The 13978-nt window shown below is 62.8% G+C and overlaps 3 protein-coding genes across 8 annotated transcripts in view; 1 reads left to right on the forward strand and 2 right to left on the reverse strand.

Moving 5' to 3' along the window:
- The first annotated feature begins 44 nt into the window (after positions 1–44).
- Positions 45–2042, forward strand: LOC127388232 (transmembrane reductase CYB561D2). The gene is made up of 3 exons (XM_051627525.1): positions 45–196; positions 293–330; positions 514–2042. The coding sequence occupies exons 1-3, from the start codon at positions 70–72 to the stop codon at positions 1015–1017; spliced, it is 669 nt and encodes a 222-aa protein (XP_051483485.1). The 5' UTR covers positions 45–69; the 3' UTR covers positions 1018–2042.
- A 176-nt stretch (positions 2043–2218) lies between these two features.
- TMEM115 (transmembrane protein 115) lies at positions 2219–5083 on the reverse strand. Its single transcript, XM_051627524.1, has 2 exons — positions 4087–5083; positions 2219–3381 (listed from the first exon to the last, which is right to left on the reverse strand). The coding sequence occupies exons 1-2, from the start codon at positions 4938–4940 to the stop codon at positions 3177–3179; spliced, it is 1059 nt and encodes a 352-aa protein (XP_051483484.1). The 5' UTR covers positions 4941–5083; the 3' UTR covers positions 2219–3176.
- A 606-nt stretch (positions 5084–5689) lies between these two features.
- CACNA2D2 (calcium voltage-gated channel auxiliary subunit alpha2delta 2) overlaps positions 5690–13978 on the reverse strand; it is a 201495-nt gene continuing 193206 nt past the window's right edge. For 3 of the 6 annotated variants that reach the window (XM_051627527.1, XM_051627526.1, XM_051627528.1), the window contains 15 exons: positions 12080–12177; positions 11774–11864; positions 11560–11622; positions 11344–11447; positions 11160–11258; positions 10972–11066; positions 10672–10719; positions 10191–10262; positions 9871–10023; positions 9700–9752; positions 9538–9593; positions 9314–9437; positions 8732–8841; positions 8502–8590; positions 5690–6922 (listed from right to left, as the gene is read on the reverse strand). In XM_051627527.1, coding sequence (XP_051483487.1) covers positions 6269–6922; positions 8502–8590; positions 8732–8841; positions 9314–9437; positions 9538–9593; positions 9700–9752; positions 9871–10023; positions 10191–10262; positions 10672–10719; positions 10972–11066; positions 11160–11258; positions 11344–11447; positions 11560–11622; positions 11774–11864; positions 12080–12177 — 1909 coding nt within the window. In that variant the 3' untranslated portion in view covers positions 5690–6268. Of the gene's footprint in view, positions 7902–8501; positions 8591–8731; positions 8842–9313; positions 9438–9537; positions 9594–9699; positions 9753–9870; positions 10024–10190; positions 10263–10671; positions 10720–10971; positions 11067–11159; positions 11259–11343; positions 11448–11559; positions 11623–11773; positions 11865–12079; positions 12178–13978 lie in introns of those variants that run through there. The other 3 variants (XM_051627529.1, XM_051627530.1, XM_051627531.1) reach the window with 2 other exon arrangements.

The following is a 13978-nucleotide window of genomic DNA, read 5'->3' on the forward strand; positions in this document are numbered from 1 at the left end:
CGCCCGGCCCAATGGGAGCCCTCGGCCCGGCCGCCCGGCGGCGGCGGCGGCGCTTCCCGCACGGCTGCCATGGCCCTGACGGCCGAGAGCGAGTCCCGCCTGTACCGGTCGCTTCGCGCCGCCGCCGGCGCCGCCGCCCACCTCGTAGCGCTGGGCTTCCCCACCGCCGTGGCAGTGCTGGCGCGGCCCGGATCCAGTGAGTGCTGGGGCGGGCCGGGCCCGGGGGTCGGGGCGGGCCCGGGGGTCGGGGCGGGCCGGGCCTCTCCGCAGCTCACCTGCCCTTCCCTTGCAGGCCTCTTCTCCTGGCACCCGTTGCTCATGGCCCTCGCGGTAAGTCCCGCCGCCCCGGTTACCGGCCCCTCCCGCGGGGAGAGGAGGGGGCTCTGCTGGCGGGGAGCGCCCGGCGCAGGGGACGAGGCCCCTCTGCACTCCCCGGGCGGCGGGATGCTGAGCCCGGGGAGAGGCGGAGGGGTGGGGGAGGCCGGTGCCAACCCCCTGCCCTCTGTCTGCCAGTTCTCGTTCCTGATGACAGAAGCCCTGCTGGTGTTCTCCCCGGAGACCTCGCTGCTCCGCTCCTTCTCCCGCAAAGTCAAGGTGCGGGTGCACTGGGCCCTCCAGCTGCTGGCCCTCCTCTGCGCCCTGCTGGGGCTGGGTGTTATCACCTACAACAAGCACCTGAATGGCAAGGCCCACTTTGTCACCTGGCACGGCCTGACAGGGCTGCTCACCGTGCTGTACACCGGCGGGCAGTGTGCAGGGGGAGTGCTGCTGCTCTACCCCAAGCTGATGAAGAACTGGACGTTGGCCAAGCTCAAGCTGTACCATGCCACCTCGGGGCTGGTGGGCTACCTTCTGGGCTGTGCCAGCCTGATACTGGGCATGTGCTCCCTGTGGTTCACCACCTTGGTGACCAGCATCTCCTGGTACCTCGCCATGCTGTGTCCCCTTCTCACCAGCCTGGTTATCATGAACCAGGTGAGCAATGCTTACCTGTACCGCAAGCGGAGCCAGCACTGAGGGCCTGGTGTGGATCTGAACTTCCCCTGTGTGAGCCAGCAAGGCCAGGGCTCCTCCTCACAGCCCCCTGCGGGGGTCACCTTGCACAGGGTCTCCTTGGTACTAGATTTCTACCTACTCTTCTCTCTTTAGTCCTGGATTGTCTGTAGTGTCTTGCCTCCAGAGAGTGGCTACAATGTGTGTGACACCGAGTGGCCAGATGCTGCCCACCTCATGCCTGCCCCGGTGGGAGACATTTCCCAGCACAGGTAACGCTGCTGGTCCCTGCAGCAGCTTGGTGCTCAGTGCTGGGAACCAGAGTGTTCACTCAGGACTCCTGCTCCTTTTCCTTTCCCACCCAAGGCTGCTTTGGAGCAGGCAGGACAGTTGTCATGTTCCTGGTGAGGAGGGCAGGGAGTCCTCGCTGGCCCAGGAGGCTGCAGTGGGCACCACACTGCCTGTCCTGGCAGGGAGGCAGCTTGGCCAGTGAAAGCACCGGGCATGGTTGTAGCTTCAGCTGGGTGGCAGCACCCAAAGTGCCCATCCCCGAGGTGCAGGGACCCAGGGGCTCTCCGGGACAACTGCAGTCAGCCCTGACCAACTGCTGCAGATCTGGGGGCCACCTCCACGCACAAAGCCCTCCTGCAGGCTGGGGCAACAATGCTTCAGCCTGGTGGGAAGTGGGCACCATTTTACAGAGCATTTTATGGAGCTGGGCTGCAAACATGCAGCCTGTGAAGGTGTTTTGTCCCTCAAAGGGGCTCAGGGAACAGGGCTCAGGACACGCCCTCAAGCCAGCCTGCAGAAGAGCCCTTGGGAAGGCAGAAAGGAGCCCCCCCACCTTGCCAGCACAACAGCCTGCCTTCCTTCCAGCCCACCTTCCCACCCTCAGGGCTGCTGGGCACTTGGGAGGCTCTGTCTACTGCAGCAGCTCCTCCTCAGCACATACCCTGCTCTCGGCAGGGCGGAGAGCTGGAAGCAGCTCCCAGCTGGGAAATTCCTCTGTATCCAGAGCTTTTATTCAATAAAGATTTCAGGCAGCTACAGTGTGACAAGTCCTGTTTACTGCCTGGGGTGCAGGCAGGTATCTTCCCTGCAGGATTCCCCATTCCTGCTGCAAAGGGTTTCTCCCATCCTGCTGGGAGCAACTGGGAAGAAGCCCTCGCTCCCCCCAGCTGCTCTGTGCCCCCTGCCCTGCCCGTGCTCTGCTGCCAGAGCCAACTCTTTCAAAGAACTCTTTATTGATAATGAAACATCTGTTTTTCCCAGTTGACAAAACCTCGTGTGGTCCTTTAAAAAAATAATCACGACACCATCGGCCCGTGACCCGGGGGCTGCCCGGGGAGTCGGGAGCTGCGAGGAGGCTGTCGCTGGGAGCATCCTCTCCATCCAGAAAAAAAAAAAAATAAAAAGCCCATCAACACAGAGGAAAAGAGAAGGGGGAGCCCAGATTCTACCCGCAGAAAGAAAACCTGCTGCCAGAGGGAGCAGCAAGAGCCCCACCATAAAAATTAATTCCAGCTTCTAGTGTAATCTGACAAATGGCTTAGCCAGGAGTGGCTGAGGGCACCGGCTCCTCATGGGGCTTCGGGTGCGGGAGAGGAGGAGCAGAGACACCCCCTCCCAAAAGCACTGCCCAGGGCTGGTGGTCCTGGGCCACCGCCCAGCCTGTCCCCTGCCTGGCAAACCTCTCACCGGTCACAGCGAGCTCCTGCTGGGGAGGCTCCCCACAGGAAAGGTGTTTGGAAAAGGGACCCACCAACCTTCCCGTTCCCTTGGTTAGAGACAGAACTACCTTCAGAAGGGAGGAAAGAAGTGTCAAGCGCTCTGGCCAGCCCCTGGCGCAGAGCAGAAGCGAGGAAGTGCTGCTGACTTCGCCCCTGCCTGGGCCAGCGCAGCAGCCTGCGGGCAGGGATCAGTCCCATGTCCTCCTGGTGGGGGGTAACCCGATGTCCACATCCTGCCGTGAGGCGGGGAGAGCGGCCGGAGGAACCCCCGTCCTTGCGGCAGCGTCACCCTGGGCGCCTGGCGCTGGCCGCGAGCGGCAACGAAGCGCTGGGATGAGGTAGCCCTCCTGCCTCTGCCGCGGGAGGAGTCCCCGAGGGTCCCGGCTGTGTGGGGCGACATGGGAGGGGTTAGCAGCTGTCTGACGGAGAAGGGGCGGGAAGGGGGGCAGCCGGTCACAGCTGGGATGGGGCATCCTGGAAGGTGATGAGGCTGGAATCCTGGCTGCCGCCTGGCCCGACCACACCGGTGTCAGGCAGCAGTGGGCTGTCAGCCTTGGCCCCCACTGCTGCCTCCTCCTCGTCGTCCTCCATGCTCGGCCAGGCCGACTGGTCCTCCACGCGCTTCAGCCGCTCGTTCAGGGCCTTCAGGGCCAGCTGCCTGTGGGGCGAGGGCAGATGGGTGGGTTAGCTGCAGGGGTTGGCAGCTCTGCCCCACGGGGCCTGGTCCCCGGGCTTCTTCCCAGCAGGAGAAGGTGGATTCAGCAGCGCTGGAGAAGACCCAGAGTGCCTGGGACTGCCCCACAGAAACCCACTCATGCTCCCACACTACGTACACCAAGTTCTGGTGGCACATGGTGCGCTCAGGCGCTGTCAGATGGCACAGGGGCTGCCCCGGGAATGGAGGAAGAGAGGTGTAAAACAGGGCAGGGGAGAGCAGAGCGCCAACACCTTCTCCAAACCTTCCTGCCAGGTGTCAGGAAGGCCAATGCTGGGCGTGTGGGGCTGATAGCACCTTCCCCGGCCCCATGATGACAGGCACAGGTGCTGTCACCTCACCAGGCAGCTGCCGTCCCCCTTCTGTGGGGACCCCTGACCCCAAACTGCATCTGCCCCTTCCCCAGGATCTCCTCCTTCCTCCCCTGCACTTTCAACATGTTTAGATGAACAGGACAATATTCCATCAGCCCCCCTGAAATGCTCCCCACTACCTCTGTGGCCAGGAGGGCAGCCCTGAGCACACCCCCTGAAGAAGGCAACCCCCCAGCCACTTAGCACCCTGCACCCAAATCTCCCCCCTCCTCCTCATTTGGACTTTGAACCTGACCCTGGCTGCCCCGTAACACGATCCCCGTGGAGGGGGTACCTTCTCCTCTCGGCGTCCTGGGGGTCAGTCCCCGGCAGGCTGATGGTGATGGAGGACGGGGCACCCACGTCGTAGCGTTTGACGGTCTTGCGGCAGATCTTCACCTTCACCAGGATGCTGTGCACCAGATTGGCCACCAGACCCACCACGGGCTGCAGGATCTCGGGGAAGAAAGTGGCGAAGGCGAAGTGGTCGGACATGTCTCCACGGCCTCTACTGTGCCGCTGGTAGAAACGGAGATAGACCCAGCTGGAGAGGAGCCCGAAGCCGTACGAGGCCAGCACATTGCTCTCGACGAGGGCAGCGAGCCGCAGCAAAGCCAGGAGCAGGAGCAGGAGCATGGGGACAGCCTTCATTCTGACCTGGGGCACCTTCAGGACGGTGCTGTCCCCCATCGTCTGCTTGAGGGCCACCAGGACTCCCCCGAGGAAGCCCAGCCCGCCGTGGATCCGGACGGCGAACAGGTAGGCGAGGTGGAAGGAGGCCACGTAGGTGAGGAAATAGGCCAGGGCCCCCAGGAGCCCCACCGAGACGTTCACCACCGCGAAGAAGACCAGCAGCTCCAGGGCTCCCCAGAGTGGCTCCAGCAGCCGGCCCGCCACCCCCAGCGTGGCCAGGCTGGCCGCCAGCCCCCAGGCCCGGTCCTCCACCAGCCCCTGCGTCAGCAGCGTCCAGACCCAAAAGTTGGGGGGCAGGAGGTAGCCGGGGGTCACCCCCAGCCCGTAGGCCGTGTCCAGGCCGAAGGAGAGCAGGTAGAGCAGCAGGACGGCGGCGCTCAACGCCTTCACCACCACGCTGGTGCCGGCAAGCGCTGCCAGGAAGTGCTGCCGGGCCACCGGCAGGTACCGCCGCATCTTCGGCCCCGCCGGCGGGACGGGGCTGCCCCGCGGGGGCTACAACGCCCGGCCCACCCCCCGCCGGGGCCCGCTCCGCCGCCGCCGCAGGCCAGGCCGCGCTGGGCCCGCTGCTGGGCCAGGCCGGGCGCGGACAAACAGCGGCTCTGCGCATGCGCGGGGCCAGGCCGGCGGGCGGGGTCCTGCCGCGGGGCACGCTGGGAGTTGTAGTCCAGGCCCGTGGGGACACAGGCACGGGGGGAGCTCGGGGGACACGGGAACGCAGGGGTCAGGGAGGCCTGGGAACATCGCTGCGGGGCAGGAGGGAGGCAGGAGGGGGGCGGTCATGGGGACGGGGAGGGGGGGCAAAAACCCTGGGGGAGGACACGGACAGGGGTGGGCCGGGCACGGGGGGGGCACTCAGGGACACAGACCCCGCAAGACAGCGGGACACGGATGTGGGGACACAGACAAGCGAGGGTGTGGGCACGCGGGGACACAGTCCTGGACGGGTACAGGGATTGGGGGGGTTGGAGGGGGCTGAGATCCTGCTGACCCTCAGCTCCTCCTGTGCAGCCTGGGGGGGCTGTGAAGGCAGCAGCTCTGCCAGCCCCCCTGCCTGCAGCCCTGCCCCCCGCGTGGGTACCCTGCCCACGCCCTGCCCTCCAGCCCCACAGCAGAGGGGCAGGCAGGGTGAAGGCCCCGGCCCCTGTCCTGCCCGCCCCCCCCGGCGCTGCCCACGCCCCCGGGAATGACGCACCCACCGCCTGTGAAGTGAAAATATGAACATTATTTAATAACCGAGTCTCTGTAATAAACCATTTGAAAATATTTTACAAGGAGTCACACGCACGATATCTTACAAATTGTCTTTTTTGTTGGTTTTTTGTTTTGTTTGTTTTGTTTTTGTATTTTTTTTTTAAGTTTTCCAACTCTTCTGTACAAAAAAAAAATTTAAACCCAAAGAAACATAAATAAATGAATAAATAAATAAATAAATAAATAAATAAAATTAAAACCCCAATGCCTTTGAATGAGCAGAGAGAAGCTTTCCGGGGGGGACTGGGGAGGGGAAAAGGGCAGGACACGACCCCAGCAAGACAGGGGGGGCCCAGGGTCGTGCAGCCCCTTTGTCTCATTGGTTTTTAACTTAAAATAGACTATATATGTATATATTTATAGATATGTATAGTGGTGGGTTTCTGGCAGAGCACCTAACTAGACTACAGAAGTACACACACTCCCGGTAACACAGAGCCATCTGTTCAAACACGGTTCCCAGAGACAGTAACCAAACACACACTGAAAAAGCTACAAGCAGAATGACCATTAATTAACCCCAGCATTAATTAGCGCCTGGCGCCCTCCCCAGCTCCCCCCGGGGTGGCCGTGCCGAGGGGGCTCCCCAGGCCCTGGAGGACGGGGTGGCTCTGAGCAGGCTGTCCCAGGGGGGTGAGGGTCCCCGGGGCTGCCTGCCCAGGCAGGGACCCCCCGGCACTGCCGGGAGCAGCGGGGTGCACGGAGAGATGGGCCTGGCCCCCCAGGGTGTCACGGCTGGGCACCTGCACCCACCTGGAGGGCCCCCCCGGCCCCGTGGCACCTCTCCCAGCTCGGCTGTCAGGGTGCAGTGGGGTGCTGGGGCCACTCTGTCCCCCTCCTCGGCACCGAGTTTCAGCTGAGGGGCACACACACACACACCCCCCCCCTCCACCCCAGTGCCCTGGTGTGAGCTCTAAAACCTCGGGGCACCCCATTGCATCCTGCCCCCCCGCTCTGGGTGCCCCCCACCAGCTCCCCACGCCGCTGCCAGCAGCCCCGGAGCCCCGAGGGACGGCCTGGGCACGTCCCTTCTGGGGACATGTGGCACCTCCTGCTCGGGGACGCGTGGGACACATGTCACCGCCTGTCTGGGGACAGGCCACATGTCCCTCTGGCCAGCACGGTGTCTTTGGCAGGGCTGGGCGGGGCAGGCAGGGCTGGGGCGGGCAGGATTTCACAGTGATCTGCAGAACGGAAAAGAAACAAAATACACTTCTTTTTTTTTTTTTTTCCTCCTTCTCTTTCATTTCTTTTCTTTTTTTTCTTCCCCCTCCCCCCTCCTTTTCACCCCGATGTCTGTGCCCGAGAACACGGGAGAGTGGCTGAGCCCGGAGCAGAGCTGGGGGGCTCCATCCTGCCCTGGCTGCCCCCACCTCACCCCTGCCTGCACCCACCCCGACCCCCCGGGGATGCTGGAGCCACGTCCACCCCGCATGCCCGGGGGGGCTGGTACCTGCTGGAACAAATAATACTGACCCGCACAGTCAAGTCAAGTCCTTCTTCTTTTCTTTCTTTCTTTTTTTTTTTTTTTCTTTTTTTTTTTTTTTCCCCCTTCCCCTCCGTTTTTTTTTTTTTCCTTCTTTTTCTTTGTTTTGTTCTGTTTTGTTTTGTTTTTTTCCATCTGTCCTCATTGCTGACAACAAACACCGCCGATCTCCAGGCGAAAAAATGTTGGAGACTTGATGTAGAAAGATCTGGATTAAAATCTTCAGGCTAAAAAAATAGGCGCGATGGATGCGGGGCAGGGGGGGGGGGGGGATGTCGCGGGAGGCGGCACCAACGCCGCTTTCCGAGTCCGAGTGGCCGGGAGGGCACGACCCCGGGGGACCGGCCCGGCCCCCGCCCTGCCGGGGAGCCCCTGCCTTGCCGGGGAGCCCCTGCCCGCACCCTGACTCTTCTTTGGCTGCGGCCGGTGGGGAGCGCGGGGCGGCCCCCGGGATGGAGGGGACGTCGCTCCCGCTCCACCGGGCCGGGGAGGGGGATGGTGATGGAGCTTGAAAGAAAAGAGAGCTGGCGGGGGCGGCCGGGGGGGCGCTAAAGGCAGGCGGCCGGGGGCAGCGGGTGCCGGCTGGAGCTGGAGTAGAGGAGCAGCAGCTGCAGGGAGAGCAGGACCCCCAGGGAGGGGGCCAAGGAAGCCCCTCGGCCACAGTCTGAGGTATCTTCCTGGTGGGGGCAAAGGCAGAGGGGCTGTGGGGCACCTCCTGCGGTGCCTTCTCACCCCAGGGGCACTCACCACCCTGTCAGGGGCACCCGAGACCCCCATGGCACTGCCCTCAGGGACACCTCACAGTGCTGGTCCACTCGGGATACCCATAGTCCTGCCCCCCAGGGACATCCCATGGTGCTGTTCCCCCCCAGACCCACCTGGCACTGCCCTCAGCATGGTGCTGCTCCTCTAGGGACCCCCATGTCTCATCTTCCCAGGATGGCACCCCACAGCATTGTTCTCCTAGGGACCCCGCATGGCTCTGATCTTTCCGGGGTCACCCCAAGGCTCCCATGAAGTCCCACGTCCTCCCATGGCTCTGATGTCCCCCAGGGGCACACCCCATGGCACTTCTCTCCCAGGGTCACCCCATAGCTCTGTTCCCCCATGGGAGGGGCACCCCACCCTCAGTTCCTCCCTGGGTACCCCCCGTGGCTCTGCTCCCCTCCCCAGGGGCATCCGCTGCTCCAAGCCCTCCCCCGGGGAATCCCCTGGCTTGGCTGCACAGGGACACCCTGGGGGTCCACTCCCCCTGTGCCCCCCTGCACCCCACGTACTGTTGCATTGTAGTCGAAGCAGATGTGGGGGCCTTTCCGGTAGCGGGGCCTGTCCACCAGATCACACTGGTTGGGGTCCCTCGGGGGGGCTTCATAGGTCAAGGAAACCACCAGGGACAGGGCAGCAGGGGCCCGTGGGTCTCCCCACAGCCACCCCCAGCCCCTTCAGCCACAGGCCAGCTCCCTCCACCCCCGCAGCTCCCAGACACAGCCGGGCCACCAAAGGATACCTCTTACCTCTGCCTGCAGCAGTTTAACAGACTCACACTGGCTGCAGAGGGGCTTGTCAGCCACCACGAAGAGCAGGTTGGTGTTGGCCAGCCTCTGAGCATGGAAGAGCCTGGGGGCATGACAGCAGTGGTGACCCCGGTCACCCTGTGCCCCAATCCCCCCTTGGCCCCTGGTGCCAGCCCTGCTGGCAGGTCTGGGGAGGCTGAGCTGGTGGGGTATTTCCATCCTCATCTCCATCCCCATCCCTGTCCCCTTGCCACTGCCAGCTTCGTCCCTTTAACCGTCTTCATCTCCATTGCCATCCCCATGCCTGCTCCTGTCCCCATCCCTATCCCCAACCCCATGCTGAGGGGCTGCCCAGGGAACTGGTACCAATGTGCTTCCAGGGTTCAGTCCCACCTGGAGGAGACCCGGGGACGTGACTGACACCCCACAGCCCAGGGTGACACTGCCTTCCCCATCTGGTCACTGCAGCTGCCCCAACTGCTGCAGACATCTCCCATGCAGGAGGCTGCATGGGGTCCTGGCAAAGGGGTGTCCCCAACCCTGCTCAGGTGGTGGGATGATGGGGATAGACCCACCTGGAGCAGTTGCCACAATCGATGATGGCGTTGTAGGTGGCGTTGACGGTGCTGAAGTAGTACTGTGTCTGCTTCATGATGCAGCTCGTCTCCCTGGTCTCCATGCCATCCCCTGCCACCTCCTCTGTGTTGGCACAGTGCCGTGGGCCAGGGGCCACCAACCCCCCCATGCACCCCACCATGTCCCCTGCCTGCCCCCAGCCCAGGGATCCCCTGGGACTCACCCGTCTGGAACCAGCTGCTGTAGGTGAGGCCGTACAGGAACTGCTGGAAGAGAGACCTGGGGAAGAAGAGCATGGCCATGTCAGCTGTCCCAGCCCTGGGGCCATGCTGGTGTCACTCCTCAATGTAAATGATCTCCAGGGAGGGGATGCAGCAGGTCTCACCAGGCTGCAGCTGAGGTCCACCAGGCAAGGCTCAGGAGATCAGCCACGGTGGGCTGTGGGCAAAGAGGAGGGCAGTGAGCCAGTGGGTCCCCATGTGTGACGCTGGGGACACCCCCGTGGGTTCCTGGGCTCCCAGACCACCTGGAAGCCAACATCCCCATGGTTGCTCACCACAAAGACGCCGCGGGGTGCAGCGCCCGTGTTGCTCTGGGCCTCAGGGGCACAGACGGACTGGAAGTCATAGGACTCCTTGCGTGTGTAGAAGGAGTTGTTGTAGAGGGCAGACATCAGGTTGGCGTCCACCTCGCTGAAGAACTTGCCCACCTGGGATGGGGACATGGAGTCTGCACCCAAACGACACCTTGCCGTGGGTCTCCTCCAGCAGGAACTCGAGTTGGGGCTGTGTCACACCACAGGTGACAGGAGCTCAGAGTCTCAGCTCCCTGCTGGCATCCCATGCCCAGGAGAGCTGCCACGTGGGCACCACTCACCTGGTACCAGTGGTCCTCCTGGTTGGAGAGCACCAGGAAGCCCCCATCATCGATGAGGACGCAGATGAGGTCCTGGGGAAGGAAGGCAGTGTCACCCACCCCATGGCCACGCCCTGGGCAAGGCAGGCCAGGCAGGGTGGGGGGCCAGGCAGGGGGGCCAGCATGGCGTCCCCAAGCCTGGGGACTGCTCAGGAGCATCTTGGTGATGGGAGCTCCTGCTCTGGGTGCAGGGAGTGGGAACCACCACTCACCCTGGGGGGTTAACAGCCCCCTTGGGGAGGATCCATGATCCAGGGGGCAACCCCCAGGACACTGTCCCTGCAAGGGAGTCCGGTGGCTGACAGGGCCCCATGAGTGGCAAGGGGATGGGGTGGGCACACTTGCCCAGGCAGCACAGGCAGGGGGGGCAAGGGACAGGGAGTCCTACCAGCCACCCCCTGCCCACCGTCCTCTGCTGCCCTCATGCCTACCCACCACCCACCTTGTTGTTGGCCTCGCAGTCCATCTCACAGCTGGTTGAGGGGTCACACTGTCAACCAATACAGGAACAGAGGGACAGATCAGCAGGACCAGCCTCCCCTGCCAGAGCTGTCCTCCCAGCCAGGAGGGGACATACAGGGTGGTGTCCCCAGGGGATGGGTGTCTCAAGCAGGGTGGAGGTACAGTGGGGCCATGGGCACCGTGTCCCAACAGTACTCCACAGTCACATCCAGAGTGAGCACAGCTCTCTCTCTGTCCCTGTCCCCATCTCCATGCCATGCCAGCACCAAGGGGGACGTACCCGGCGGGCGCCCAGCTGGTCACGATCTGTCCGGTTGCTTGCCAGCACTTTGAACTTCTCAGCCCAGGCCTCCAGGTCCAGTTTCACCCCCACCACTGGGGCAGTGGGAAGACAGGGTCAGCTCCAGCTTGGGGGGACAATATGGGGACCCCCCATCTGGGTGGAGGGTCACCCAGCTCCCTGCCTACCTGCTGGCTTCAGCGTCTTGCCCCCGATGCTGAGCTCCACGGCAGTGCTCACCAGGATCCCAATGGTGTTGTTCTCCAGGTCCAGCCCCCGGTAGCTGGCTGCAGAGGGCAGGGGTGACATCAGGGGCACATGGGGCCAGCTGATAACCTGTGCCAACCCCCACTGCCCCCAGCTGGCACCCACCGTCTCGGTAGGGCGGCTTGAAGATGTAGCCCTTGTTGTCCAGGCTCCTCCGGTAGAAGCTCGCGTTGAAGGGCTCTGGTTCCTCCTCCCAGTCATCTGCAGCCCTGGGGAGAGCATTCACAGCCATGGTCGTCATTCAGCTCCGGTCCCACTGGAGATGGCCCAGTGGGAGCAGCTGTGTCACACCTGGCACGTGTGTACCCCCTAGACACTCACTTGTTGGGGAAGACACGGGTGATGCCCCCATCAGTGGCTGCGAAGACAGCCAGAAGGCTGTACCTGCAAAGAGAGGGGACAGGCACACTGGACATCAGCAGGGTATTTCTGTGCCCCTGTCCCATCCCCATAGCCCATCTCAGCACCCGGACCCCCTCCCCACCTCTGTCCCCAGCCAGTGCCGCCTGACCCAGGCCACCTTGCCCCCACCTACGTGTTGAGGTCCTGGTCCTTCCAGACCCGCTCCACCAGCTGCTGCGTGATGCCTGTGTCCAGGATCAGGTTGTGCAGGAGGAAGTTGTCACCTGGGGAGGAAGATGGAGAGGAGGAGGTGAGGGACAGCACTGTGGGGTCCACCCATGCCCTCCCAGCCTATCCCAGCACCAGCACCCACTCTACAGTGGCTTCAGGAACCCCAACCCTGATGGGGTTCACTCCCTGCCCCATCTCCCTCCATGACCCTGTCCCCTGAACCCCCCACCCTGTCAGTGTCCCCCACCATCCATCCCTGGCTACTCACATTGCTTGGAATCTGGGGTCACCTTTTCCATGAGGGCAATAAAGTTTTCCAGGAACTCGGTGTTGTTATCCGACAAGTCGAGGTCTTTGCAATACTCTCTGGGGTTTGGGGGACAAGGTTTGACGTTCGCGAGGATGGAAAAGGCAAGGTCAGTTCTTCCCGGGGGACAGTGGGGCAGATACCAGCTATGCTGCCAGCATCTGGGCTTGCCAGGGGACACGAAGGTGGTGATGTGCCACTGGTCCCACCAGTGTCACCCTGTCGGGGCAGCTGACTGTGGGCATCTCTGCAGACTCAGCCCTCTGCTGCCAGCAATGCCACCAGCTCAGCCATCACACCGGCCACCGTGTATGTCACTGCCGTGGGCACTGAGGTGCCACCACCTCTGCCAGGGCCAGGTTTGATGGATCCCAGTTTGCCCAGAGTGGTACAACCCTGAGTCCAGCTCTTCCCATACTGGTGGGGCTACCAGTGGGCCTAGGTGCCTGTGCCACTGTACTTACCTCTGGGGCCAGGTGGGCGTCACTGCGCTCACTCGGCCCTGCCTCTGTGGCACCTCGGGTGGGGGGGTTTGCCTTGGGAGCCCCCCAGGCTGGCACTCGGCAGCTGCATCTGTACCCTTGGCGTAGAGGTGGGTGCTGGGTGAGGCCCACCCGGCAGAGTCAGGCACTTGCCACAGCCATCACTGGCCCCAAGTCCCTCCTGGGACAGGCACCTTGGGGGTGCCAGGTCCCCCGTCTGGTCTGGGACCAACCTGAGTGCAGAGCTCCAGCCCTGCTGATGCCAGGGACAGCTGTAACTCCACCGGTCACCACGAGGCTCTAACCAGATGGCATGGTCAGTGCCACCCTGGGGTGCCAAGAGTCCCCCAGCCTCAGCGGCGTGGCTGCAGGCAGTGCCGGGGGCTCAGGGCTCCCCCCGGCTCCTGTCCCCTCCACTGAGCTCCTGACTCTGCTCACAATCTCATTAAAAGGACAAATTCCAGAGCAGAGGGTGGCAGGGAGCATGCCCATGGGGCAGCCCAAAAAGCTGGGGTACCCCGGCCAGCCTGTCCCTGCCCCCCAGCCCCTGCTCAGGGGGAGCAGCCACCTAAATATCTACCCCGACACGCACAGATACAGGTACTCACACACCCACAGGGGATGGGGGATATATGGTTTCTGAAAATGTCCAGTGGCCCGTGGGCACGGCGGCACCGGTGGCCGATCATACAGTCGCCCTGGGTGCCCGGCACCCCCGGCAAGCGGCCTCCCTTGGCTGGCACCCACAGCAGGGAGGGCAGCTTCGGGGGACACCAAAGGGCTGGCCCCCATCTTCAAAGCCTACTTTTCTCTCTGCTAGCCATGGGGCCTCACGTTGGGCACTGACCCCAGCACTGCAGTGGGGGGCAGACCCACTCCTTGGGCCACGAGCTCAGGCTTCACCTCTGTATTTATTCCCTTAGTGTAGTTACAGGCCTATTTTTTAATAAAAGGGTTTTTCTGTTTCTCACTAATCCTCTGCTTTGGCTCCCTCATTTCCTGGAGCTCACCCCTGCTGCCCTGTGCCTTGCCTGGGGATCAAGGCCTTCCCCACGAGCTGGGGCTGCACAATAACTGCACATTTTGGGCTGGTTTACCCAGAATTAGTATAAGTGACATCTGCTGTAGGTAGGGAGAGGAGGGGGTACTGCAGGTGACGCAGGTGGCTGTGCTGTCATAGAATCATATCAGAGAATCATGCAATGGTTTGGGTTGGAAGGGACCTTAAAGACCATCTTGATCAAACCCCCTGCATCAAGAGGGACACTTCCCATTAGATCAGAGTCCCATCCAATCTGGCTTTGAACATTTCCAGGGATGGGGCTTCCACAACTTTCCTGAGCAACCTGTTCCAGTGTCTCAACACCCTCACACCAAA

This window comes from Apus apus, chromosome 9 (assembly GCF_020740795.1).
Source record: "Apus apus isolate bApuApu2 chromosome 9, bApuApu2.pri.cur, whole genome shotgun sequence".
Classification (NCBI taxonomy): Eukaryota; Metazoa; Chordata; class Aves; order Apodiformes; family Apodidae; genus Apus; species Apus apus.

Coding starts and splice junctions, on each gene's coding strand:
- LOC127388232 (XM_051627525.1), top strand. CDS start 70: ATGGCCCTGACGGCCGAGAGCGAGTCCCGCCTGTACCGGTCGCTTCGC. Junction 197..292: donor GCTGGCGCGGCCCGGATCCA/GTGAGTGCTGGG, acceptor CTTCCCTTGCAG/GCCTCTTCTCCTGGCACCCG. Junction 331..513: donor CGTTGCTCATGGCCCTCGCG/GTAAGTCCCGCC, acceptor TCTGTCTGCCAG/TTCTCGTTCCTGATGACAGA.
- TMEM115 (XM_051627524.1), bottom strand. CDS start 4,940: ATGCGGCGGTACCTGCCGGTGGCCCGGCAGCACTTCCTGGCAGCGCTT. Junction 3,382..4,086: donor CAGGACGCCGAGAGGAGAAG/GTACCCCCTCCA, acceptor CTCGCCCCACAG/GCAGCTGGCCCTGAAGGCCC.